At 54.5% G+C, this 23,615-nt stretch overlaps 1 protein-coding gene across 1 annotated transcript in view; it reads right to left on the bottom strand.

Annotated features, from left to right (window-relative positions):
- The window catches only part of LOC133344948 (obscurin-like), a 43,070-nt gene that overhangs the window by 9,889 nt on the left and 9,566 nt on the right, over positions 1–23,615 (bottom strand). The window contains exons 9-41 of the mRNA XM_061555277.1: positions 22,676–22,945; positions 22,068–22,334; positions 21,274–21,504; positions 20,089–20,355; positions 19,349–19,618; positions 18,634–18,900; positions 17,991–18,257; positions 17,423–17,690; positions 16,670–16,743; positions 16,351–16,572; positions 15,748–16,011; positions 14,870–15,136; positions 14,240–14,509; positions 13,458–13,736; positions 12,729–13,028; positions 12,373–12,581; positions 12,093–12,227; positions 11,347–11,511; positions 10,754–10,880; positions 10,267–10,548; positions 9,431–9,473; positions 9,189–9,313; positions 7,843–8,040; positions 7,611–7,709; positions 6,903–7,121; positions 6,459–6,531; positions 6,181–6,225; positions 5,997–6,049; positions 5,031–5,186; positions 3,834–3,976; positions 2,262–2,480; positions 972–1,054; positions 111–275 (exon numbers count right to left, since the gene is read on the bottom strand). Coding sequence (XP_061411261.1) covers positions 111–275; positions 972–1,054; positions 2,262–2,480; positions 3,834–3,976; positions 5,031–5,186; positions 5,997–6,049; positions 6,181–6,225; positions 6,459–6,531; positions 6,903–7,121; positions 7,611–7,709; positions 7,843–8,040; positions 9,189–9,313; positions 9,431–9,473; positions 10,267–10,548; positions 10,754–10,880; positions 11,347–11,511; positions 12,093–12,227; positions 12,373–12,581; positions 12,729–13,028; positions 13,458–13,736; positions 14,240–14,509; positions 14,870–15,136; positions 15,748–16,011; positions 16,351–16,572; positions 16,670–16,743; positions 17,423–17,690; positions 17,991–18,257; positions 18,634–18,900; positions 19,349–19,618; positions 20,089–20,355; positions 21,274–21,504; positions 22,068–22,334; positions 22,676–22,945 — 6,322 coding nt within the window. The remainder of the gene's footprint in view (positions 1–110; positions 276–971; positions 1,055–2,261; positions 2,481–3,833; positions 3,977–5,030; positions 5,187–5,996; positions 6,050–6,180; positions 6,226–6,458; positions 6,532–6,902; positions 7,122–7,610; positions 7,710–7,842; positions 8,041–9,188; positions 9,314–9,430; positions 9,474–10,266; positions 10,549–10,753; positions 10,881–11,346; positions 11,512–12,092; positions 12,228–12,372; positions 12,582–12,728; positions 13,029–13,457; positions 13,737–14,239; positions 14,510–14,869; positions 15,137–15,747; positions 16,012–16,350; positions 16,573–16,669; positions 16,744–17,422; positions 17,691–17,990; positions 18,258–18,633; positions 18,901–19,348; positions 19,619–20,088; positions 20,356–21,273; positions 21,505–22,067; positions 22,335–22,675; positions 22,946–23,615) is intronic.

Raw genomic sequence — 23,615 nt, 5'->3', positions numbered from 1 at the left:
TGCCAAAGGTACTGAAAATCTTATTTGGCCCCGAGTAGGGAAATGGTTTCCCCCGCCCCCTGCGTTAGAGAGTCACCGTGCGGGCGAGCGTGGCCGCGGGATGCCCTCACCGGCTGTGGAAGTGCATCAGGTCCGGCAGGTTGCGGAAGATGACGTCTCTCTGCGAGTCGACGAGGCCGGGCGCCGTCTCCACGTGGCGCGCGTGGTGCGACGTCACAAACTCCAGGTCGCGCACGAACGCCTCCTCCGACGCCACCAGCTCGCCCAGCAGTGCCCTGTCGCACGGAAAGCCTGCTACAGGAAGCGGCTTCGGGAGCAGGATTTTTTGTTTGCGTGCCGCAAGCTCACCTTTGCGAACGTGGCTACGTTTGCACGTTGGTCTTACAGGGTCATTTCCATCTCTAGGTGGAATCGAGATTGGAGTGGGTTGGATGTATGCTACATTGGCATTTGGAAGTGCACTTCTCGTGGTAAAATTATCAGGTGTATTCATATCGTAGACATCCAGTCAAACGTGACAATCTAGGCTCTAACCTAACTTGTTTGTTCTGTTGTCGTATGATTTATTTCTTTTTCGCCGCAGTATATTATGGGATCGCGCTTTTTGTGGAAATGTTTTCTGTTAACAAATTATTTGACAAAACAAGAGTATATACACAAACCTGTCAACCCCTTATCAGTGCCCTAGCTTATTACAGACCAATTCAGACCGTATTGGTCACCCCGTGGCCCTTATAAATCTCAACGTTCATCCTACAAAGTCCCATCACAAGGGAGAAACACAAACAAATAGGCAATTTGTTTTAGCTCCGTATTGAAACGGCTGAACGCCGTATGGACCTGGAGATTAAATTTCCCTGCACAAAAATCCGGGGTAAACCGTATGGGTTGACAGGTATGTCTACATGTGAGTGTGAGTTTGGGAGTGGGGAATGCACAAAGCAGTGGCCTTTTAAAGTTTAAAAACATACTGAAAGTGCCTCTGGTCCTCTTCTGGTGACAACGCCTTCAGCGATTCATCTTCTCTCTGCCGTTGTGCATCCATAGGGAAATCCTGGGGGAAACAAAGTGTGTTGGTATTCAACTCATTTATTCCTGAAAACTCATTTATTTAGAAGTGCTTTAGGTGTGTTTTAGTTTCTTGTCTTTCCTCCCGCACCTCTGATTAGCACGGTTGGCTATGTACGGCGCGAAAGAAGTTCAACGTACATTCATACGTTCACACTTAAATTCAAAGAACACGCAAACGCGAGTGTTTCAAATTGACTTTGTGCTTTTACACATAGCGGCTGGTAAAACCTCAAAAGTTGCCGTGGCATAGTTGAAGATGAATGCAGCAACGTGCACCAAACTCAATTTAGCTTAAGCCCTATTTCGAGGCCTCATATTTATGTTCTAATGGCTTAACACAGCAAGCGCCTTTGTGAGTCAGCGAATTATTTTAATATCTCTATCTGCGATGCTCTCCCATGTCCGGCTGGATTAAGTTTGAGGGGGGCCCAGGGATGTTATCGTTTTGGGGGGGGGGGGTGGGAGTGGGGGGGGGGCGGAGGGGGGGGCACTTTTTCTTTATTCAGTTTCTCGCCTTGGCTGGTCCACCACAACCACCACTACCCATGCCTCACGCCAAACTCTCCATCGTCATTCCTCTCGGTTATTTCAGATCCTGGGTTTTAAATGCGACGTACGGTTTATAAAGCTACATCAAAGTTAAAATGAAGGAAACCCTTTAATGTCAGCACATAACTGGTAGTAATGAACGCAGTGATGCTGTGGTCTTAAATGTGCTCGAATGAGCGTCGGGGTTTATGCTAGTGCTACAGTATTGGGTTTGGTCCTGTCATGAAGCTCAACTCTCAGGGCACATCTTGGAGGTAGCTGCTGCAGATTGCAGCAGCTGCGGGCTCTGGCGCAGGGGAGAGAGCGTTGGCGTGGTGCACTGGCCGTGGTGGCATCGACGGCTTTGGCCATGGTGACCCCTTGACCTCGGTCTTCAATATGAAGCTGTCCAGCTCCGATATTAGGAAACCTTCCGATATCAGGAAGCCACTGGAGCAATGCACTAGATTGAAAACTAATTTCTCTTAGAACTTTTTGTGTTAAGTTTGTTGTCTTTCCCCCAGCACCTCCTGATTAGTGCAGTTGGCTACGTACGGTGCAAAATAAGTTCAACATACACAAATACATATACATACAACATTAAAATATATATATATATACAGAGTCGATATAAAAAAATTTGGGGGGGGGGGGGGGGTTGCCAGTGCGGGCGTCTCACCGGCGGAACGCTTCTCCAGGAAGGCCGACGAGGCCCAGCCCTGGCGGAAGTCTTGCGTGACGCTGGGCCTGGTCCTCACGAGCCAGCGCAGGGGGTGAGCGCAGTCCAGGACCTCCACGAGCTGCCCCCTGCGCAGCGGCACCCACTCGGGCTCGTCGCCACTCGGGGCGACGTCCGAGGTCGCGACAAACTCATCCATGCCCTGGGGCAGAGTGGACAGAGGACGACGTGTGTGTGTGTGTATGTGTGTACGTAGGTTCAACTTATTTAGCACCGTACGTAGCCGACCGTGCTAATCGGAGGTGCTGGACTTAGTTTATTCTAATGAGAAGGCTTTGAGAACATATGGACGTAATTTTTTGAAGAAGCTCCTAGCATCTGTAGCGAAACGTCGGACATCGTGCCAATGAACGTGCTCTACAACGCGAACATGCATCTGAGAGCCGTCGATTGGACTGTAAGAAAACTAAATGGCCTTGAACCGCACACGAGGCTAGAAGGGATTGACGGCCGACTGTCAAGATTAACAACCAAACAGCAGCCAAAGGAGAAAGCCCACTGGAGATCACTACCGTGGAGATGGAACGATGAAATCAGATCGTCCATTGGACCTGGATGGATTGTTGCATGGCGACGGCCTGGTGAGGCCTTCGTCCAGCAGTGGATCGATCCTAGCTGATGTTGAAACTCCACGATGGGGATTCGGCGGCTAAATTCGACGTGCGTAACATCGCATCGATTCACCGATTCAAATGCATGTAGGGACAGGGTATTATGATTCATATGTGCTGGATACCCACTGGTTTACGTGATGTAAAAATAACCATCGCTTCTTTAATGATAATTCAAGCCCGAGTCGTGACGAATCATCAAATCGCCAGCCGGACGAGCCGTCACGGGGCTAACAGATGCGGGAGGAAGGAATCCTCTGGCAGTGTCGCCTCGCGGCCACTCGCCCCGCCAGCAGCTTTGTCCGCGAGGTGGGAGAGCCGTGACACTCCGCCCCTGTTTTATTTCAGGAAAACCGCCGCATTAAAGGGCGCAGATATAATTTTGCGTCGAGCCACGCGAGCGTTGCATGCAACAGCGTGGCTGCAGAACGTCGCACAGAGTAGCGGGCGCGATTGCACTCCGAACGTCACGCGTGGTGTTTGGTAACGGACAAAACAAACGACGCGCACATTCAAAAAGAACACGTGGAGTAAGAGAACAGCATGTGCGTCCGAGAGAGGTAATTTTGACCAGTAGAGAAAAGTGGGCTTGGGCAGAACGCGTCGCCGCGGCGGTCGGGGCGAGAGAATAACCACGGCGTGGCGGCCAACGTCGGGGACGTTGCATCGCAGGACTGTGAGCTTTGGAGCCACGGCTCGGGGAGGCCTTCGTCCAGCACGGCTGAAGATTGTGATGATGACGATGTCAGCGCACAATTTCCAAGTTAGTCCGGTTTTCCTACATCGGAAATAAACCCCAAGAGGAAGCGTCGTGGAGCAAGCACCGACGCTGCTGGGGGACGGGGGGGGGGGAGTGTGGGGGGAGGGGGTGGGAGGCATGGTACCTCCATGGCCGCGTCGCCCTCGTCCGACTCGATGGGCGACTCCAGGATGCCGGAGGTGGGACGCGAGCGTCCGCGGCGCGGCGTCGTCAGCGGAGTTCGCTGATCGTCATCGCTGCCTTCGCCGCCAGGGACGCGCAGCGACACTGCTCGTGGCAAGCGGGGGGACGGGGGCACGGGCGGGGGGGGGGGCACGAGGGGGGCCGGCACGCAGTACTCGGCTAAGTTTGGATTTGGCTTGGCCTGAACATTGGTGGCAGTGCGATAACGTACCGCAAAACAGGTGGTGCACCAGGACCTATCATTCCGTGAGCCTATAAATACGTCTGCTCCATAGCGATTAGTGAACTGCTTTGCTCACGTTTGCTTGAAAAGGGAATTGTTCTGCTTTGGTAAGAACACAGCAGCACCGGTGTGTGCGGCAGTGAACCCTTTCGCGTTCCGAGACGTCTGCAAGTTGCAGGGTGGGGTCCCCTTCACCGCTGAATTTCAGAACGCGCAAGAGGTTGAGCTTTAATTTTATTTAAGAGAGGCATGGCGCTGTTTTTTTTTAAGCACATTGTACTCACCGCAGAGAACGAGCGACACGACCGCACTTTACGGTTTAGCTGGCGCCAAACTGTGCCACAAGCCCTCCCGCATGGCCTTGTGGGAGCCTCGGTACCGATATTTTATTTTACACGTACGTCATTGGAATGGATCCGGAAGAAAAACTGAAAACGTACACGAATGTCATTGGAATGGGAAGGAGTAAAGCGCCACAAAACCAGGGATCTATGCTTGGCCAAGGTGAATGTCGGAACCGTTTTCAGGCCTTCCATACATCAACTCAGCCTTAAATGAGCTCCTGGCACATGGTGTGTAAACATCGGCGCTTGGGAGACAAAGGTGACCAGGCACAGTGCTGGCCAGATCACCTCTTCGTGCACTGTTCAAGACTTAAAAAGTGCTTACTAACAGCACTTGCCCCGACATTCTATGTGGGCTACACGGGAACATTTGTTGTGGGATCTGGGACTCCGTGGTGAAGGCCCCCACTCCCCACTGGTGCCGCCCCAGCTGTCCCGGCGGTCCCTGGGCCTCGTGGTTATCGCCGGTGCCGGGCCCCGCCGCCTTGTCCCCAATAGTGCGTGCAGGCCACACACAGGGGGCGCAGGGGGGGGGGATCTTTGTGGTTGTCAGATGGAGCGGCCGTCCAACCTTTGGAGAAGCGCGTGCAGACCATGTCGGAGATCTGTGCCGTGAGCCGGTGGATGAGCTCCTCGGTGAGCGACACGGTGCTGCCGCGCGACTCGCGCCCGTCCCTCTCGGGCACGGGTAGCTCGTCCCGGCTCAGCGTGCCGTCCGCCTCCAGGACTGCGGAGCAAAGTGCAAGGTTAGTTGGCAGAGTGGACACTCGGTGGATATTCAAATTCAAATTTGTGTCGCCAGGTCAGGGGTCCCCCAGTTATTGCCAGCCCATGGGGCCGGCTCATGACTGGCACCTCCGATTAGCATGGTTGGCTACGTACGGTGCGAACGAAGTTGAACATACATTCATACCTTGCCAAGATTGCTAGAAAGGTAAAGGCGCAGCCCAGCAATTTCTTGCTCATGCCAATGCTGGCGGAAGGACCTCCATTTAAAAGGGCTCCCTTTAGAGTCCCTTTATAGAGTGTTAGGCCTATTCTTCCACGCTGGCCAAATGTCTTGGGAGGGGTGGCAGTATCCACACTCCACCCCACCGCACGTCACCTGTCGATGGACTAACCCAGGGTGTCGCCGTTTATACTGATGGGTGCACAGAGGATTTGACAAACTTGCCAATTGTTTTGGGTTGCAAATCCGATGACCTCACCCTTACGCATGCACGGCAGCATCCCGTGAGCTCTCTTAATTCAGATACAAATTTAATTATTATGCACCGTGCGGATCAGAGCGGCGGAGATAACGGACCGTGCTGCGCTGCTCGGGTTCGAAAGTGCGAGGCCTCCAACTCGGAGGTCAAACCCTCGCGCCGCGGCCAAGTGCTGCAATTTCAACCCAAAGGTAGAATTCCCCGGGTTTCTCAGCGCCCAGGAAACGGGTTCAGTAATTCCAGAATCGGCAACCGCAGTTGACTCCGTGACGTCGTGAAACAGGGTCGTGTCGTGGGCCAAAGCTGGGGCCCGGCTGTCGGCTCCTCACGGTAGTCGTGTTCAGGCTCTGGCGGCTGCACCGAAATGTCCTCGAAGAACGGCCTGGGGAAAACAGGGGCGGGCAAGATGGAGTAAACACCCCCGTCACGTATTCTGCGCTTGGACGTGTTCATAAAAGACGAAATGTTCCGATAGCAGCAGACGTTCAGTTGTTGAGGCATGTAACTCAATACCTTTTCTCTCCTTCCGCGTGCTCTGTGGCGATGTCTTCCGGCAGGCTGAAAGAACGACACAAGGTTGTTTATCATGCCCCATATGTCAACACAGTGCATGACATTTCTTTTTTAAATGGAGAAGAAAGCAAACATCATGGATAGAGGCAGGGGTATTTAAGAAACCTGCCCATTATATGTATACATCTATATTAACCTGCATATATATTGGTTTTATAAGTATGTTGGTTCACGCACGCACGCACGCATGTATTTATACGTTGGTGCTGAACCTTCACCTATGCAGGTAGGAGCTGAGTCTTTCCTCCTGGGATGTTGCCAGATCTTCGCTCTCCCCTTCGGCTTCACGTGCTGGAACAGCATGGGAGGAGTGGCCTTGAGTGCAATGAGCGCCGCTTGTGGCTGTTGGTGACGTTGGCGGTGGCAGTGACATTGACGGCGGTGGTGGTGGAAGTAGTGGTGGTGACAGTGGTGGGGGTGGTGGCGGCGGTGGCGGCGGTGGTGGCGGTGGTGGTGACAGTAGTGGTGGTTACGGTGGCAGTGGTGGTGACGGTGATGACGTTGGTGGTCGTAACGATGGTGGTGACGATGGTGGCGGTGGTGGTGACGGTGGTGGCGATAGCGACGGTAGTGGCGGTGGTGGCGGTGGTGGTGACGGTGGTGGCGATGGCGACGGTAGTGGCGGTGGTGGCGGCTGGAGGAGAGGAAGCAAGCGGACTCACGCCGCCGGACGTCCACGTAGGCCGTGCAGATGGCCTGCCCCACGGGGTTGGTGGCGATGACGGTGTAGTGGCCGGCGTGCTGCGGCGCCACCGCCTCCAGGGTGAGGCTGTGGCGGGCGCCCGCGCTCTCCAGGCGGAACCCTTCGCTCGTCTCCTTGATCCACGTCACGTCCTCCGCAGAGTCCTCCTTGAGCCACGTGACATCGGGCGTTGGGGAGCCTGCTCGCACAGCACGACGATCGCACGACGCGCACCACGATCGCACAATGCGTACGCGAGGGCATCGTTACTTCACGTGACGCGCGCTCACTCGGCCTATGTGCGTGAACTGCAGCAGTGTTGGCATCAGAGCCACACAGTTATTACCCTGATTGTTAATTATAATTATAATAATATAAATAACTTTAATACGGTAGTAATGATTCCACGATGCCTACATCGCAGGACCGTGGGAGATGGTGATGGCATGGGGAGGCCTTCATCCAGCAGCGGTTGAGGATGAATATGAACAACTTCTACGTACGGTGCGAAATTAAGTTCAACATACATATGTAAATGTTATTATTTTAAATATATAAATGTACATCGTTGTCATAAAAACTACATCAGTGCGATTCTTGCGCAGAGAAAGCAATTTGTTAAAGTCAGGCGGATGCGCGTGTTGATCGGCGTGAGCGGCGAAGTGGGATTGGCTGGCGCTCATCTCACCCTCTAACGTGATGGCCAGCGTCACGCTGTCTCCACGCGGCACACGCTTGTTGCTGAATCTCTCCACGAACCGCGGCGGTGTCAACTTCTTTTGCTCACCTACAGACACGCACAAAGGCAGACCGGTAAACAGACAAGTGTGCTCGCTGACACACAGGCGGACATACAGAGACCACAGTGACAGAAACTACGGCCTAGTCAGGCCCGCCGCGCAGGTGGCGCGCCTCAGAACCTTGCAGCACGAGGAGCGCCGACGTGTAGATGCATCCGGCGGGGTTGCTGGCACAGACGGTGTACTCTCCGCCGTCGTCCGCCGTCGGGAGGGCGATGGCGAGCGTGTGTTGCTCCCCATCGCTGCGCAGCTGCAGCCGCTCGGAGCCCGGCAGCGGCTGCCCGTCCTTGAACCAGTAGACGCGCGGGGCCGGCGAGCCTGCGGACGGGACACGTAACCGTCTCGCTGTGCTCGCTCGTGCGAGCCGGCGCCACCACTACCGCCGCTACTGCCGCTGCTGACACTGCTGACACCGCCACTGCCGCCACTGCTGATTCACCGCGGCATGTGGGAGCTCCACAGATGGCAGTCTGCTCTTAAATATCCTGCAGGATTGTGAGTGATGGTGATAGCTTGTGGAGGCCTACATCCAGCTGTGGATCGATTATGGCTGACAATAATGATTTGTTGATATAGAGCGCTCAGAGGACTTCAAATCACATCTCAACCCATGACAATCAGGACGATGATTTTTAACGGGCAAATAACGGTAAATTAATTATGCCTCTAAAATACGAGGCATACTTTGAGTGACTCTTCTAAGATGTCTCACTAAGCTTCCTTTTTAAGGAGGGTGCTTCACTGGGACGTTTGACCGGTTCATCTCTCATCGGCGTGCTGCATTCAGGCCTTTGTATTGTAGGCGAAAGCGCTCTCATCACAAACACTTCCTCCACAGGCACACGCATCCTGAGTTTCACAGCAAAGGAATACAATAAAATGCACTTTGGATAGAAATATAAATTCATTTAATGGCCGGCAACTGTCAGACGGAATTACATAAAAGGTAATATTTAGTAATACATTGTCTGATAAAAAAAAGTCCATCCATTTGTTTGAGTCCAGACATAAGACCCTCCGGCTATCACTGAATGTTTCTTTTTTTTACGAATTCAGTTCACAAGTCCTCTTCCCTGGATCCCTCCTCTCCCTCCTCCTCTTCGCGCTAAAAATAAATCTTCTTCTTGGTTCTTTCGGTAAAGTCACGTTTCGGCTACAACGCAAGCAGCCGTCTTCAGCTGAAAACGGCTGCTTGCGTTGTAGCCGAAACGTCGTGAGAATTATTTTATTTGATTATGTTTTATTTTTATTATTTTATTACTTCCCTTCTACGTGACTTTACCGAAAGAACCAAGAAGATGAATCCCTGCAGTCACGAAAGCTTTAAATCGAAAAATAAATCTCTCTGCTTTCCCACGGTCTCACAATGCACTTGTCTCTCTCCTTGCACAGAGACTTGCGATCACATACAGCCTCTCTACGAATTAGAATTGCATGGTATCGCCTTGTAGATCGTGTGGAGTCACCTTTGACCCCAACGGACAGCAGCGTGCTCTCTGCCCCGGCCGCCACTTGGAGGTCGTGCAGCTCGTGCGTGAACTCGGGGGGCTCCTCCGGGGCCGGCGTCTCCACCGCATCCTCAGCCTGGGCCCTGAGTTCACGAGCGCCGCGTGCGTGGACATCAGAGGTGTGGCACCGCGCGCTCGCTTCGGCGATCCCGGCCGTGCGCGGATGAATGCGGCGTCTATGTGCGGGGTGTGGCTCTCACCTGGGAACAGCTGCTTTCCGCGTGTCGCAGTCGGGGCTCAACACTGTGACGATAAAAGCAAGGATTATTAATATAAATACTGTAAAGCTAGACGCGATGCAGACCAACACAAACGTGCACACGCAGGCGCAGGGTAGCATCGCTCGTGGGCTACGGGTTCGCGGAATGAGCTCTGGACGTGGTGCGTGTGGAGCCCCACGGGTGCAGGCTGACATCCAATCCTCACGAGTCACATAGATGACAAATTTAACTCTGTTATTTTAGTTTCGTGCACAAACGCAGCAAGCGCACGGACGGTTGACGTCAAGTCCACCGTGCCACGGGCACCGCGATAGTTACTCTCAGTGCGTTATCCTTTCTCAATAGTGTAGAGCACGGGTTGTAAACAATATATGGCGAGTGAAAGATCGTTAGCAGATCGAGGCGTACACGGAGCTCGGTGCGGCTGTAATTTCATGCATGTGAAAAGGACTCACATCCCATTCGGGGGTTCACCTCCGGGATGAGGAAGACAAGTCCCCTCTGAAGTTAGATTCTGTTTTGGCAGCATGACGGTGAACTTCCTGTAAACTCTGGCTCGGGATTAATATCCACCCCATAATTCTTGAATGAGTTAAATAACTCACGAAACTAACCTCGTTCCTAAAAATACGCAACAACAGTCACGTTCTCGTATCTAACATTGACCGCCAACGGTAACACATCATTTATACATAAAAAAATAAACATACTTGGAATGCACAAATCGCACGACCCTTTCCTGACATTGAAACGGGCGCCGTCGCGTGACGGAAGCAGCGGCCGCCCCCTGCTCTCCTCGGCCCGTGCCGTCTCACCGTCGACGACGAGGAGCTCGGCGTGGCTCGACGCCACGCCGGCCTCATTCTCCGCCACGCAGCGGTAAACGCCGGCGTCCCCGGCGCCGGTCGTGGTGAGCACCAGCTGCTGGCTGCCATCGTCGCCATCGTTGATCATGTGGCGGTCGTCCTCTCGAAGTTGCAGATTTCCCTTGTACCAGGCGACGGAGGGCGCGGGCGAGCCCGTCACCACGCAGTCGAAGGACGCCGGGTACCCCTCCTCCACCGTGAGCCCCAGCAGGTGCTGCACGAACCGCGGCGCTGCGGCAAGGGCACGGGACGGGGAGCGGATTACACATACGAGTAAAAGTCTGGGAGAAAAATCCTGAATGCTTATAATAGGTACTACACGGCGCCCGCGTACGTCAGCAGAGCCAGAGACAACCAAACCGGCGCGAAGGCACGGAGAGCGCGAGCGTCGCGGCGTTGCGAGAAAACCGCGTGGCGGGAGGGGAAGTGGCCTCACCGCTCCGGCCCGACTCCTCCTCCGCAAGCGGCGCCGCCGCCGCCGCGTGGAGCTTCTTGACGCGCACGACGGCCGCTCGTCCGCTCTCCGCGGCGTCCTCCAGCAGCAGAACCTCCACCGGCTGCCCCTGCGGAGACGCAAACCCGAGCCGGGGTCGTCGCACTTCCCTCTCCGGGCACTCACGGCGCAGGGCGGCGGTGGATACAGCCGGAACGTACGTACGCTGAATTTCTTTAGCGCCGTACGCAGCCAACCGTGCTGATCGGAGGTGCGGGGGGAAGGACAACAAACTATGCGCAAAAGCTGAAGAAATTCGTTTTCAATCTCGATAATTTAAAAGTGCATAGCTTCGAGTGGCTTCCTAATATCGGAAGGAAGAGCGTTCCAAATTGCCGCAGAAGTGCATCTGCAGCGGTTCTGTTTCAGCGATTATAATTGCTGAAAATCGAAATCGATAATTGAAAATAATATAATCGCCCTTGTGACCCCCACGACCCCCACAACCCCCGCGACCCTCGCGACCTTCGCGACCTTTGTGACCCCCGCGACCTTCGTGACCCCTGCGACCCTCGTGACCCTCGCGACCCTCGCACCTGCAGCGCGAAGAGCCGGCGGAAGCTGTCGGCCGCCGACTGCGCTTCGGCCGCGTCACAGAACGAGATGTAGATGTGGTCGCTGTCCTCCCAGAACGTCTGCTCCGCCGGCGCCGGCCGCTGCGCCGGACCTCCTCGCTGAGGCTCGGGGGCTGCGGCGGTCGCCTGACGAGGAACGGGGGGTCAAGAGAAGCCGCCATGAGGTGACGAGGTCGGCGATGACGCCAGAGCTCGAGGGCCTTGCCTCACGAACGACACGATTTGTGTTCATGGGTTGCGGTGTTTGTTGTTCTTGAAAAGTCATGCCGGGCCTTTCCTGATCACCGTGGCACAGAGCAGAAGTGAAGCCTGAGACCCACCCCTAACGGAGGACACAGGGACGTGTCCTCGTGCACATTTGACCACAGTTTCTCGCTAAGTAATGTACAGTATATATTTTCTTGCGACTGACTTTGAATATTCATGTTTTATCATAAAATTACGATTTACCATTACATGTGCATTCTTAAGTCTGATTTAATGATTATGTCTTGGAGCCGAATTATATCTTTTTTCCATAGGAATGCATCTCCAATCACATAACGTAAATTAATGGGTTCGATATCTGGATGCCTCTAATTTACAGAAACCTTACCGAGGGATACGTATCATGATGACGACAATGAAACCCAGGCATCATGACCAGAAGGTCGCGTTCCCCACGTGTTGTAACCACGATCTACATCGTCAAAGCCTGCACCCTGCACCTCATCTCCGTCAAACGATTCCTCCTCCGCCGACTGCCGGATGAGGAAGCTGCGTAGGCTGCTCTGAGTGGGCTGCAGCGGAGGGTGTGCTTCCCGCTCCAGCTCCTTGCGCGTCTTGAATCCGCGAAAGGCAGCCTGGAGGAGGCCAAACGGAACCACGAGTGAGGGAAAGACACGAGGAGGAGGAGGGGCGGGGTGACTACTCAGAGGTACAAAAATGGCGTCCACCCGGACAGCATGAAACGCGCAGCCAGAATCTCGCGCCAGCGTGAGGGAGGACCTGGATCTTGGTGGCCGCTCGGTCCAGTGTGGACGCCTCCGCCTCGGCGCCCTCGGCCTCCTCGGCCTCCTCGTGGATGGAGCCGAGCGTGGGCTCGCAGCTCATGCGCCGCCTCCGGCTCGCCGCATCCCACGGCTGCCGCGGCCGGGCCTCCCCGTCCGACTCCGGGGGCCCCCCGGGCCGCCCGTGGTCGCCGCGCCCCTCTTCCTCTGATCGCACGCACGGAGGCACGGGGGGGGAGGGAGGATCCCCCGTCAGCACCGGCAGGAGGAGAATCGGACGCGGCGCAAATCGGTTACCGGAGGCGGCGGGATATCTCGAGCGTGGAATCTCGGCCGCGCGTCGGCGGTCCGTACCGTGCACGGCGAGCCGAGCGGCGCAGGCGACGTCGCGGACGACGCACTCCACGTCTCCGCCGTGCCGCCGGTGGGCGCGGCGCAGGACGAGCGAGCAGGTGGCGCCTTCCTGCTCCGTCTCCCACTCGGCCGTGCCCTCGCCCGCTCCTCCCGCCACGGCGGTGGCGATCTCCTCGCCGTTCAGGTACCAGTGGACGTCCGAGGGCGGTACCGCCTGGCTCAGCTCGACGGTGAAGCGCGCCTCACCGCCCCGCGCCACCGCCTGGTCCGCGAGCGGCCGCACCATCTCCGTGTGCCAGGCTGCACACGAGAAGTTTGGCAGGTTTATCGTTCGTCAAATTATTTCTCCACAACGATGATGCAGTTTGGTTTGCTCATGACGTTGTGTGTCATGAGAATGTAACTCTCCTGGAACGCATGTCAGGGCGTTGTAGCTTGTGAAGTATCAGGTTATGCTCGACTGGGCACAAGGGGACACTTGCAGGGACCGAAGTGACAGAGCGGCGCCAATGTTAGAAACACGGTGATGCTGTCAGGTCGAAAAACAGTGCCCTCCAGTACCCGATTAGTGCGGCCAAGATGCTTGCAGTGAGGGGTAATTATCATTTGTGGGCCGTTTCGAAGCGGTGAGCCTTATGTGGCCACAGGCCAAATGAGATGAAGCTGAGGGCCACCTCTGTTCCGCAGGCCGTGGATTCCCCGCCCCGCAACGCGCCGTCCCTCACGTACCCGTCACCCCGAGGACAGTGGACGTGCCGGCGTCCACGCCGGCGTGGCACGCGTAGACGCCGCCGTCATCCAGCGTGACGTCGCGCACCGTGAGGCGGACGCGGGCCCCGTCGTGCTCCACGGCGATCCTCCCGCCGGCCTCCAGCGCCACGCCGTCCTTGGTCCACGCGAGGCGGTCGGCCGGCTCGGCGGGCCGCGACAGCTCGCACACCAGGCTGGCCGTCGAGCGCTCCTCCACCACCACCGCGGACAGCGGCGTGGCCACGCGCAGCGGCAGTCCTGGGCGCGGCAAACGGCGATCGGTTATCTGGCGGAGCCCGTGGCGCTCAGGTGATTTTGGTCGGCACTTCAAATAAATAAATAAAGCGCTACCGATGCGGTCCCTTAGGACGTGCCTCCGATTGGCACGGTTGGCAACGTACGGTGCGAAAGAAGTTCAACATACATTAATGCACGTAAAACAATTTCTTGTGCGTGCCCCAAGAAGCAGCTCTCGAGCAAAGGGTAAACAGTAACGCATCGGTGGTGAGCTGTGGCAAGACCAGTTGCCCGGGGAAGGTGTATGGATTTCATTTGAGATCCCACCAGGCATGGAGTTAATATCGATCGTTAAGCTCACAACACATGTGTCAAATTGTCTAGGAATCTATGCTTTTCATTTGTATACGTTATATGTAATAGGTTCACGTAACTTATTGCAAAAAAAATAAAAAGATCTTTAGTTGACTTGCGAACCGAAGATTTCACGCGACGAAGTTTATGCAACTGGCGCCGGTGCTCACGCTTCACGACGAGGCGGGCCACTGCTTGGGCCCGCGCGGCGCGAAAGGTGACGAGGCCGCTGTCGTGGGGCGCGAGGTTGCGCAGCAGCAGGGCGTGCGTCGCGCCGCTCGCCGCCACCTCGTTGATCTCGTTGCTGCCGAGCGGCTGCTCCCCGAGCCACCAGCCGGCGTCCTCCACGTCGGCGCGCGACAGCTCGCACGAGAAGCGCGCCGCTTCGCCCTCCCACGCCTCCACGTCCGCGGGGGGGCGCGTGATCTCGACGGCGAACTCTGCGTGCGGGAGGAGGTGGAGGAGAGGCGACGCGTGTCACGTTGTGTCGGGCAGCTTGTTAGGGGCGTAACGGTGCGTCGATTCGACGATTGCAATGAACTCCTACTTGCGTTGTAACAAATCATCCCCCTAGAGATTCAACGCATTGTCATGTTTAGGGGGTCGCGATTCAAATCGTACAGTTATGTTCTCTTCCTGAGCCTAAATGTAACATTGGCAAAATATTAACTGCTATATAATGCATCGTTGTATCGTGAACGTAAAAATCGACTTGAATCGACGAATCAATGAGTTGGTCCGTGGCGACGAATCGAGCTGTGAGGGAGGTCGCCACGTAGCCCCCCAGTCGGCGGGCGTACCTGTGACGACGAGCACGGCGGCCGTGCGGTCGTGGCGCGTGCGGCACGAGTACTCCCCGGCGTCGTCCGTCCGTACGGCGGTGATTACGAGGGCGGCGCGGGCGCCGTCGCGGCTCGCCGAGGCCCGCGGCGACGCCTCCAGCTCCACGTCGTCTCTGAGCCAGACGACTTCGACGTCGGGACGCGACAGCTCGCAGGACAGCACGACGCGCGAGCGCTCCTCTGCCCGCACGTCCTCCAGCGGCGCAATGAACACCGCCACCTTCTCTGTGGTGCGGTGGAACGAGGGGACCAAAAATAAAAAAATAAAGTTTTTTATTTTAGCAGGTCAGGCCCCGCTGAGCTGTGTAGCTCTTTTTCAGAAGCGACCCGGTCACAAATGATAGCTCAAAGAAGTGGCTCATCGTGTGGAAATGGAGAGCATTTCCAGAGAAAAATCCACGTGACCACGTGGAAATATACAGCCGTCAGATTCGGTATCAAACCCACGAATTCCTGCATACCAGGCGAGGTAGTTCACATCTCGCTGGGTTTAACAGAAAAAAATCTTAAAATTAAATTTTAATAATGCCCTTTTGTATACCCAAGAAAGCCTCATTGAGTCTCAAGGCTCTCTTTCAAGAAGGCCCTGGATTGGGATGTTTGATGAGTTATTTTTTACGAGGATTTTCCTGCACTCACGGCTTCCTGATCACGGTCAATTGCACTATCCCTACAAAGTCACTCTGAAGGTCTGTGCCTCTATGTCATCACATTTAAACTGATGTTGCCAATCCAATGAATGATGACCCAAAGGAAACCCACACGCAGGATAAGATAGGAAAGCTCCGCACAACAGAGAGAGATTAAATGCCCGCCTGCCCTTCCACCCGCGGTACCTGAGACGGTCAGCCGTGCGGACGAGCTGTCGTCGAGCGTGGCGCAGGTGTACACGCCCGAGTCTCCCAGCGCCGCCCGCTGGATCTCCAGGACGGCCGAGCTGCCCTCGAGAGCCAGGCGGATCCGATCGCTCGCCCCGAGCTCTCCGCTGTCCTTGCTCCACGTGACGGGAGCCGGCTCCGACAGCGCGCACGACAGACGCAGCGGCTCGCCCTCCTCCACGGCCGTGTCCGCCAGGGGCGAGGTCACCGTCACGGGGCGCCCTGCGGGAAGGCCGCGCCGGGATTAGGGGGGGGGCGTTCACCACCGTAACGGAACTAAAAGCAGCAGCCACTGTAAATATAAGTCAATGGTGCAGCCGATAAAAACCACTGAAAATGATCAAAACATTTTTGCAAACTACCACAACGCGCGTAGGCTTTCTCCGGGAGCTCCAGTTTCCTCCCACTTGTATAAGCATTCATTAATTGGCTTGTCTGGATAAATAAAGATATTTGACAAAAATGTAACTTTTCTAAACATCAGTATTTACAACCGTTGCAGGGACCACGCCATTCACGAACGCGATCGCCCGCGACGGCGAACGCCCGCGGCTCGCTTACGCGTCACGGTGAGCGTCGCGCTGGACGAGACGTCGCCGGCACAGAAGGTGACGCAGGCACTGTCGTCCGGCGTGAGCCGACGCAGCGTGAGCGTGTGCGTGCGCTCGTCCTGCATGCCCAGCGCGTTCAGCTCGTTGTCCAGCAGCCTCGTGTCCCCGAGCCACCAGCGAGCGTCCGTCGCGGCGCCGCGCGACAGCTCGCAGGAGAACGTCGCCGCCTCGCCTGCGACGGCATTCCGGAGCGAACACGGCGCGGGGTCACGTGACGGGAGCGGTTCGCGCATCCGACTGATGTGGCCTTTGTCACGTGCGGGATGTACGTCGATCGCATCGTGCGCCGTACCTGACATCACCTCCACATCCACGAGTGGAGTCAGGACCCTCAGTGGCAGCTCTGGAAGAGACAAGAGCGCACGTTGAGTCTTCACGCTGCATGTGTATGCCACCTTCGTGGCAATGTGGTAGGGTAGCCCTCAGATCAACCACACCACGCCCCACTAGTTATTATTAGTCTCAAATACGTTAGATAAGTCTGTGAAGCTGTCTACACTCATCCCACACACCGCCCGTACTCACTCTTGTACCCTATTCCCAATCTTCTTGTCTGCAGCTTTCCACCAATTTGTTCAGATAACCAGAATATTGTTTGTGCCCGTTAATCAATCGTTCAGTACTTCTTCTTTAAACGAGTGACAGCTGCAAGCGTCGATTTGTTACCGGTGACGGTGATCGTGGCCGGTGCCGCACGAGCAGCGGCCGCTGTCCGTGTAACAAATCTGAGTAAACTAAATTAAATTACCTTATTCTTGTGTTGTACTATTATGCTCAAATATTCTATTTTGTTGAACTTATTTAGCGCTGGATGTAGATAACCGTACTAATTGGAGGTGCGGGGGAAGGACAATAAATTAACCACGAAAAGCTTTTCTAAAGAAATGAATTTTCAATCGAGATTTAATCGTTTTCAATCTAGATCCTATATTCCCAGCCGTCGCCACCCTCACTGGCCAGTAAGGTGAAGTATGGTCGAATAGCCCCCTCAACGAGCTGTACACAAACACACGGACAATCACCGGTGACGGTGAGCGTGGCGGTGGTGACGTCGTGGCCGGTGGCGCACGAGTAGCGGCCGCTGTCGTGCAGGCTCAGGCCGGTGCAGGACGAGCCGGGCCGTGCGTCCCTCCTGGCTCGTCTCGTGCCTCCCTTCGGGGCCCAGGGCCCGGCCGTCCTTCAGCCAGCTGACGGGGGCGCCCTCTTTGGACAGCTCGCACAGCAGCACGGCATCGCCCCTCTCCTCCACGCTCACCTCCTCCAGACCCTTGGTGAACACCGCGGGCTTCTCTGTGGCGGAAGAAAAAAACACTGGCATTTACATATGGGCACTTGGTTGAGGCAAGATGATAATTTTCAATTCCTCCAGATGTTCTACAAGCTATGTTGTGGAACTTTTTAAAACTTTAAAGATGGACGTATATTTATTTTAAAGTTTACGATCTTTGTCACTTTCAAGCATTGCCAATGTGCAGTTGCTTTATGGTACAGCCTGTACCGCCCAAGGACTCCAACTCGGGTCCCCGTGGTTTCAGGTCCACGTCCCCGTGAGCGCGGGGGGGGGGGGGGGGGGGGGGGCCCGTGACGCACCCAGGACGGAGAGCCGCGCGGCGCTCTCCTGCTCCCCGGCCCAGCACGTGTACGTCCCCGCGTCGTCGGGCCCCACGTCTCTGATGACGAGGACGGCCGTGTGACCGTCCACACGGGGCTCGAACTTGTCGCCGTCGTGGAGGGGCTGGGAGCCCCTGCTCCAGGCGACGCTCGCGTGCGGCTTGGACAGCCGGCAGCTGAGCCGAGCCGACTCACCCTCCGTGGCCTCCTGGTCTACCAACGGCTCCAGAATTTGCAGCGGCAGCTCTGGAGGACACAATGGCCGCGTTGCACTTTGCTCGCTACACCGAGTTGGAGTTGAATAGGACATTGCATCGGAAAACTGAATCGATGTATTTGCTCGTGTTATTGTTTTGGTTTGTAGAGATCTGCAGGCGATGCCTCCACTATGTTTATGATTGTATATCTATCACGAGTTACAGTTCCGTCTCTCTGCCTTAGAGCTACCAATTGTGAAATGCCAATCATCGACATCCTTTCTGCTGCCCAGTGTGAAGTGTGGTCAAACACCCGCCAGAGCTGGTGCAGCGTGGGGAGGCACCCGGATGCAAATTATTGTTGCTTCATAAAATGATTGTTATAATTACTTAATACAAATGATTCTTACAACAACGACACGCACCTCTGACGTGCACTGTGGCGGAGGAGCTCGCCGCGCCGGCCTCACAGCTGTACACGCCGCTGTCCTGCGGCCGGGCTGCCTGGACGACGAGTCTCACGAGGTTCCCGTCGCGCCCCGCGGCCACGCGGCCCCCGGCCTCCAGCTCGCGGCCGTCCTTCCTCCACACGACGTCGGCGGCCGCCTCCGAGAGCTCGCACTCCAGGCTCACCGCCTGCTCCTCCTCCACCGCCACGTCCTGCAGCGGCCGCACCACCCGCACCGGCAGCTCTGCGAGGGGGCCACCGCAAACACGCAACGTTGCCATGGAGATTAGCTCGTTTCCGGCAGGAGTGGCGATGATAGAATTTAACGAAGCAACTTGGAGTTGGGGTGACACTCACTGAGAAGCGAGGTGCCTACAGGAGGCAATGAAGCAATGAAGACTCTCCGCGATTACTTCCTAGATAAATAACTACCTTTAACAAATTAATACCTGTCATACCACATATTGGCATGTGTCACACGGTATTAATAATGGTCCAAATAGGAAATACAGGGTGTTTAAAAAGATGGACCTAATTTCAAAGCAGTACTGCTTTGGAATTGGGTCCATCTTTTTTAAACACCCTGTATAACAAAATATGAAATATACAAAAATTGTGTGCACACAATTACACGAAGAGTAAGTGTGAGCGGCGTCATCAACTCGTGCCATACTCGAGAAAACGACTCTTACTGTTGACTCTGAGCGTGGCACAGGAGGTGGCGGCCCCGGCCTGGAATCTGACCGCGCCTCCGTCCTGCAGCGTGACGTTGCGCAGGGTCAGGGTGTGCTCGCTCCCGCTCACGGAGATCTCGTTGAGCTCGTTGTTCCGGAGAGGCGACTCGCCGAGCCACCACTCGACGCACAGCACGTCGGGGTGCGAGATCTCCACGGTGAACGTCGCCCTCTGCGTCTCCTGCACCTCGCAGTCCTCGAGGCCTCTCACGATCGAGATGTCCAGTTCTGCGCGGACAATGAGGAAGCGACACGAAAGGAGATCCTCCTGTCTCCTGAGGACAAATATTGTCATTTTATGATAATAGTATCAATTTAACTAATTTTTTAATGTAATAATAATATTTGGGATGCGGTGGTTGGCACAGTGGCTCATGTGGTAAATTCCCGTCCACAGATAATATATCAGTGGTGAGTGATATCCGAACGGCTCCTGGTTCCTTCACCAACCCACACTCACCCCTGTGACGAAGAATGCCCAAACAAATCTCACAACTGACATGGTGTGAGAAGGCCTTCATCAAATCGTAGTTTTACGAAGGATTGTCAATTATTATCGACAATAATCTTTTGAACAAAAAGGTTATGCCAACCAGACTCCTACAAATTACTGCGGTTAAGTAAGAATATTTTACGCCTCAGAGTGGCGAACACACTCACGGATTGTCACGCCAACGGAGGACGCGTCGATTTGTTACCGGTGACGGTGAGCGTGGCGGCGGTGACGTCGTGGCCGGTGGCGCACGAGTAGCGGCCGCTGTCGTGCAGGCTCAGGCCGTGCAGGACGAGCCGGGCCGTGCGTCCCTCCTGGCTCGTCTCGTGCCTCCCGTCGGGGCCGAGGGCCCGGCCGTCCTTCAGCCAGCTGACGGGGGCGCCCTCTTTGGACAGCTCGCACAGCAGCACGGCATCGCCCCTCTCCTCCACGCTCACCTCCTCCAGACGCTTGGTGAACACCGCGGGCTTCTCTGTGAAGAGTCAAAAGGGGAATTCAACGTCAGTGACATTTAATTTACGTTCCCTCAAATAATGCACGTGCTAAATAACCAAACGAAAATAATACAATGAAGATATGCACTGAAGCCTTCCTACAATTAAAACATTTTATTTTTTAAAGAAAGGCATTATAATACAACAAAATGCAATAATATACTGTATATGATAGACCTAATACAAGCTTTTGGCACATAGTGGTCATCTTTCATAGTATTATATAACACAAATTATTTAGGAGCCTCATCTTAAGAATAACTTCCAAGGTTGTTTCATTTTGTCATCCACATCGCGTTTCAAGCAATTGTTTTAATTCGTAACCTTTTTGGATTGTTGCAGTTGTGTTGGACAGCTCTCCACTGTTTTATGGTTGTAGCACGTATTGTTCAGTACAGCACGTGGTGCAAAACGTCGGGCTCCATGCCGTACACCACGTGGCACAACCCAAAAACGCACTGGAGAGCTGTTCATCGCTGTGCACAATTTGTTGATGTTGAGCTTGAAACCAAGTAAAACTAAACTATTTTTTATTTTACCAGCTGAGGCCCACTGAGCTATATAGTTCTATTTTAGAAACGACCTGGCCATCAATGATAACTCAACGAAGTGGCTTATCACATTGAAATGTATAGCAGCCAAATCATCTAAACGCATGTTGATTCTAATGCGGAGGGAAAACCCGCAGTACCCGGTGAAAAATCCACACAACCACGGGGAGAGAGAGAGACGCAGACTCCAAATATACAGCAGTCGTCAGGCTCGGCATCAAACCGACAACCTCCTGCATACCAGGCACGGTAGTTAACATCTCCTAGCCACCAATATGGTTCCTGTGAAGGCGAAACAAAGAGCGAGAGAGAGAGCGTGGTGGCACAGAGCCTGAGATGGCCAACCTTGCACGGTGAGGATTGCTGTGGTCTGCAGGTCTCCCACGTGGCACGCGTACGACCCCGCGTCATCGAGACACAGCGCTCTGACGGCGAGCCACACGGAGAGACCCTCAGAGCCCACGTCGTACTTATCGCCAGCCAGCACGGGTCGCGCGTCCTTCGTCCACGCGACCTCGGTGCCCGGTTTGGACAGGGAGCAGCGGAGAGACGCCTCGCCGCCTTCCTGTCGCGGTCACGTCGCTCAGCGGCTCCAGCACCTGCACCGGCAGATCTGCAGGGAAACGTCGCCACGAGTTCCCCCGTGAACATTCAGATGTTTATCCTTGGACTTCCGCTTTAGCGTTCACTGGTTGTATAGAGACATTTTAAACATTTCGGAGTTCGTTTTTCAAAATGGTCTGCCGAGAGAGGCAATAAATAATAGGCCCTTAAGCCTCATATTATTTAAGTTATTTAAATATAGTAATAATATTTTATATTTTTTTTTTATGAAAGGAGACCATTTTGATGTTCATAATATGTTATTAATGGGTATAAAAGACATGTATTATTGACTTAAGGCTTTCGTGACTGCAGGAATTCATTTTGACAAAGGTGGTTACGCTGCGTGAGGAACCAGACACTCTGATTCCCTCTCTACCATGGCTAACAGCAGTGAGTGGTGAGTGAGAAGTTCTGACAAACAACTGCCAGGACTGACGCACAGCCTGGGAAGGCCCTCAGACAGCAGTGGATTGACAAAGGGCTGCAAATTACAATTACTACGTGAAAATGATTCTTACAACGACGACACGCACCTCTGACGTGCACCGTGGCGGAGGAGCTCGCCGCGCCGGCCTCACAGCTGTACACGCCGCTGTCCTGCGGCCGGGCTGCCTGGACGACGAGTCTCACGAGGTTCCCGTCGCTTCTCGCGGCCACGCGGCCCCCGGCCTCCAGCTCGCGGCCGTCCTTCCTCCACACGACGTCGGCGGCCGCCTCCGAGAGCTCGCACTCCAGGCTCACCGCCTGCTCCTCCTCCACCGCCACGTCCTGCAGCGGCCGCACCACCCGCACCGGCAGCTCTGCAGAACGCAAACATATTATCATGATCCTCATCATCATTGTCATTATCGTCACAGCCATGATCAATCCACTGCTCGATTAAGACCTCCCCAAGCCATCCTCATCTCTCTTTGATGTAGTGGCCGTACCACACATGAGAAATACCGGGACCGGACCGATTCGAGAAGCAAGGAACGATTCTATTCATGACCGTCATCATCCCTTCTAGCGCCGTGCCCTGCCCGAGCCCACTCGTATTTTTCTTAGCGGTTTGATGTTGTTCGTATTTTCTTAATCACACACGAAATACAAACGAGGTGTTTTTTTTGTGCCCGTGCGCACGACAGAAAGTGCTCCGTACTCGTCACTGTCAGCGTTGCCGTTGAGGTGGCATTTCCAGCCTGGAACCGGATGGTGCCACTATCCTGGAGAGTGAGGTTGTTTAAAATGAGAGTGTGCTCTCTGCCATCGACGAACAGCTCGTTGAGCTCGTTGTTCCGGACCGGCGACTCGCCGAGCCACCACTCGACGCGCAGCACGTCGGGGTGCGAGATCTCCACGGTGAACGTCGCCCTCTCAGTCTCCTGCACCTCGCAGTCCTCGAGGCCTCTCACCATCGAGATGTCCAGTTCTGCGCGGACAATGCAGAGGTGGGAAACCAGATGAATTTGTTTGTCAGTCGTGCGATATTCGCTAAGGACCCCTGTACTCACTCTTTGGTTCATTCGGTAAAGTCACGTATAAAGATAAAATAATGAATTAAATAATAGCATACGACAGTTTCGATTGCAACACAAGCAATCATCATCAGGTATAAATGAAAGAGAAAACAAACCTAGTATACTTAGAAATGTAATGCAATACAACACAGAGAGTCGGCTAACATAACAGTCAACACCATACCTGGTTGATTACGTTCTTCCAGAGAATGCTACATTTGAGAGAGAGATAAAACACAGAACCGGAGACATATAGACAGACATATAGACAGACATATAGACAGACATATAGACAGACATATAGACAGACATATAAGCAGAGAGAGAGAGACCCTGTACTCATTCTCAGCTGCTGCTGTGCACACACATCACGTGTCTCCCGCGTAAAATAGCCGGACAGCTGACTAAATGGGATCATCCGTGTAACAAATCTAAGAGAACTAAATTCATATTCTATGGGTCTTTTGGTAAGGCCACGTAGATAGAAAAATAATAATAAAAATATCACGACGTTTCAATCGCAACACAAGCAATCGTCTTCAGGTGAGAGAGAGAAAAAGCTGCTGAGACCAGGTCTTATAT

Source organism: Lethenteron reissneri, chromosome 21 (assembly GCF_015708825.2).
Source record: "Lethenteron reissneri isolate LAM-NWPU_2019-01 chromosome 21, ASM1570882v1, whole genome shotgun sequence".
Classification (NCBI taxonomy): Eukaryota; Metazoa; Chordata; class Hyperoartia; order Petromyzontiformes; family Petromyzontidae; genus Lethenteron; species Lethenteron reissneri.
Note: the sequence above shows the minus strand (reverse complement) of the source record. Positions and strands in the feature narration are given on the sequence as shown.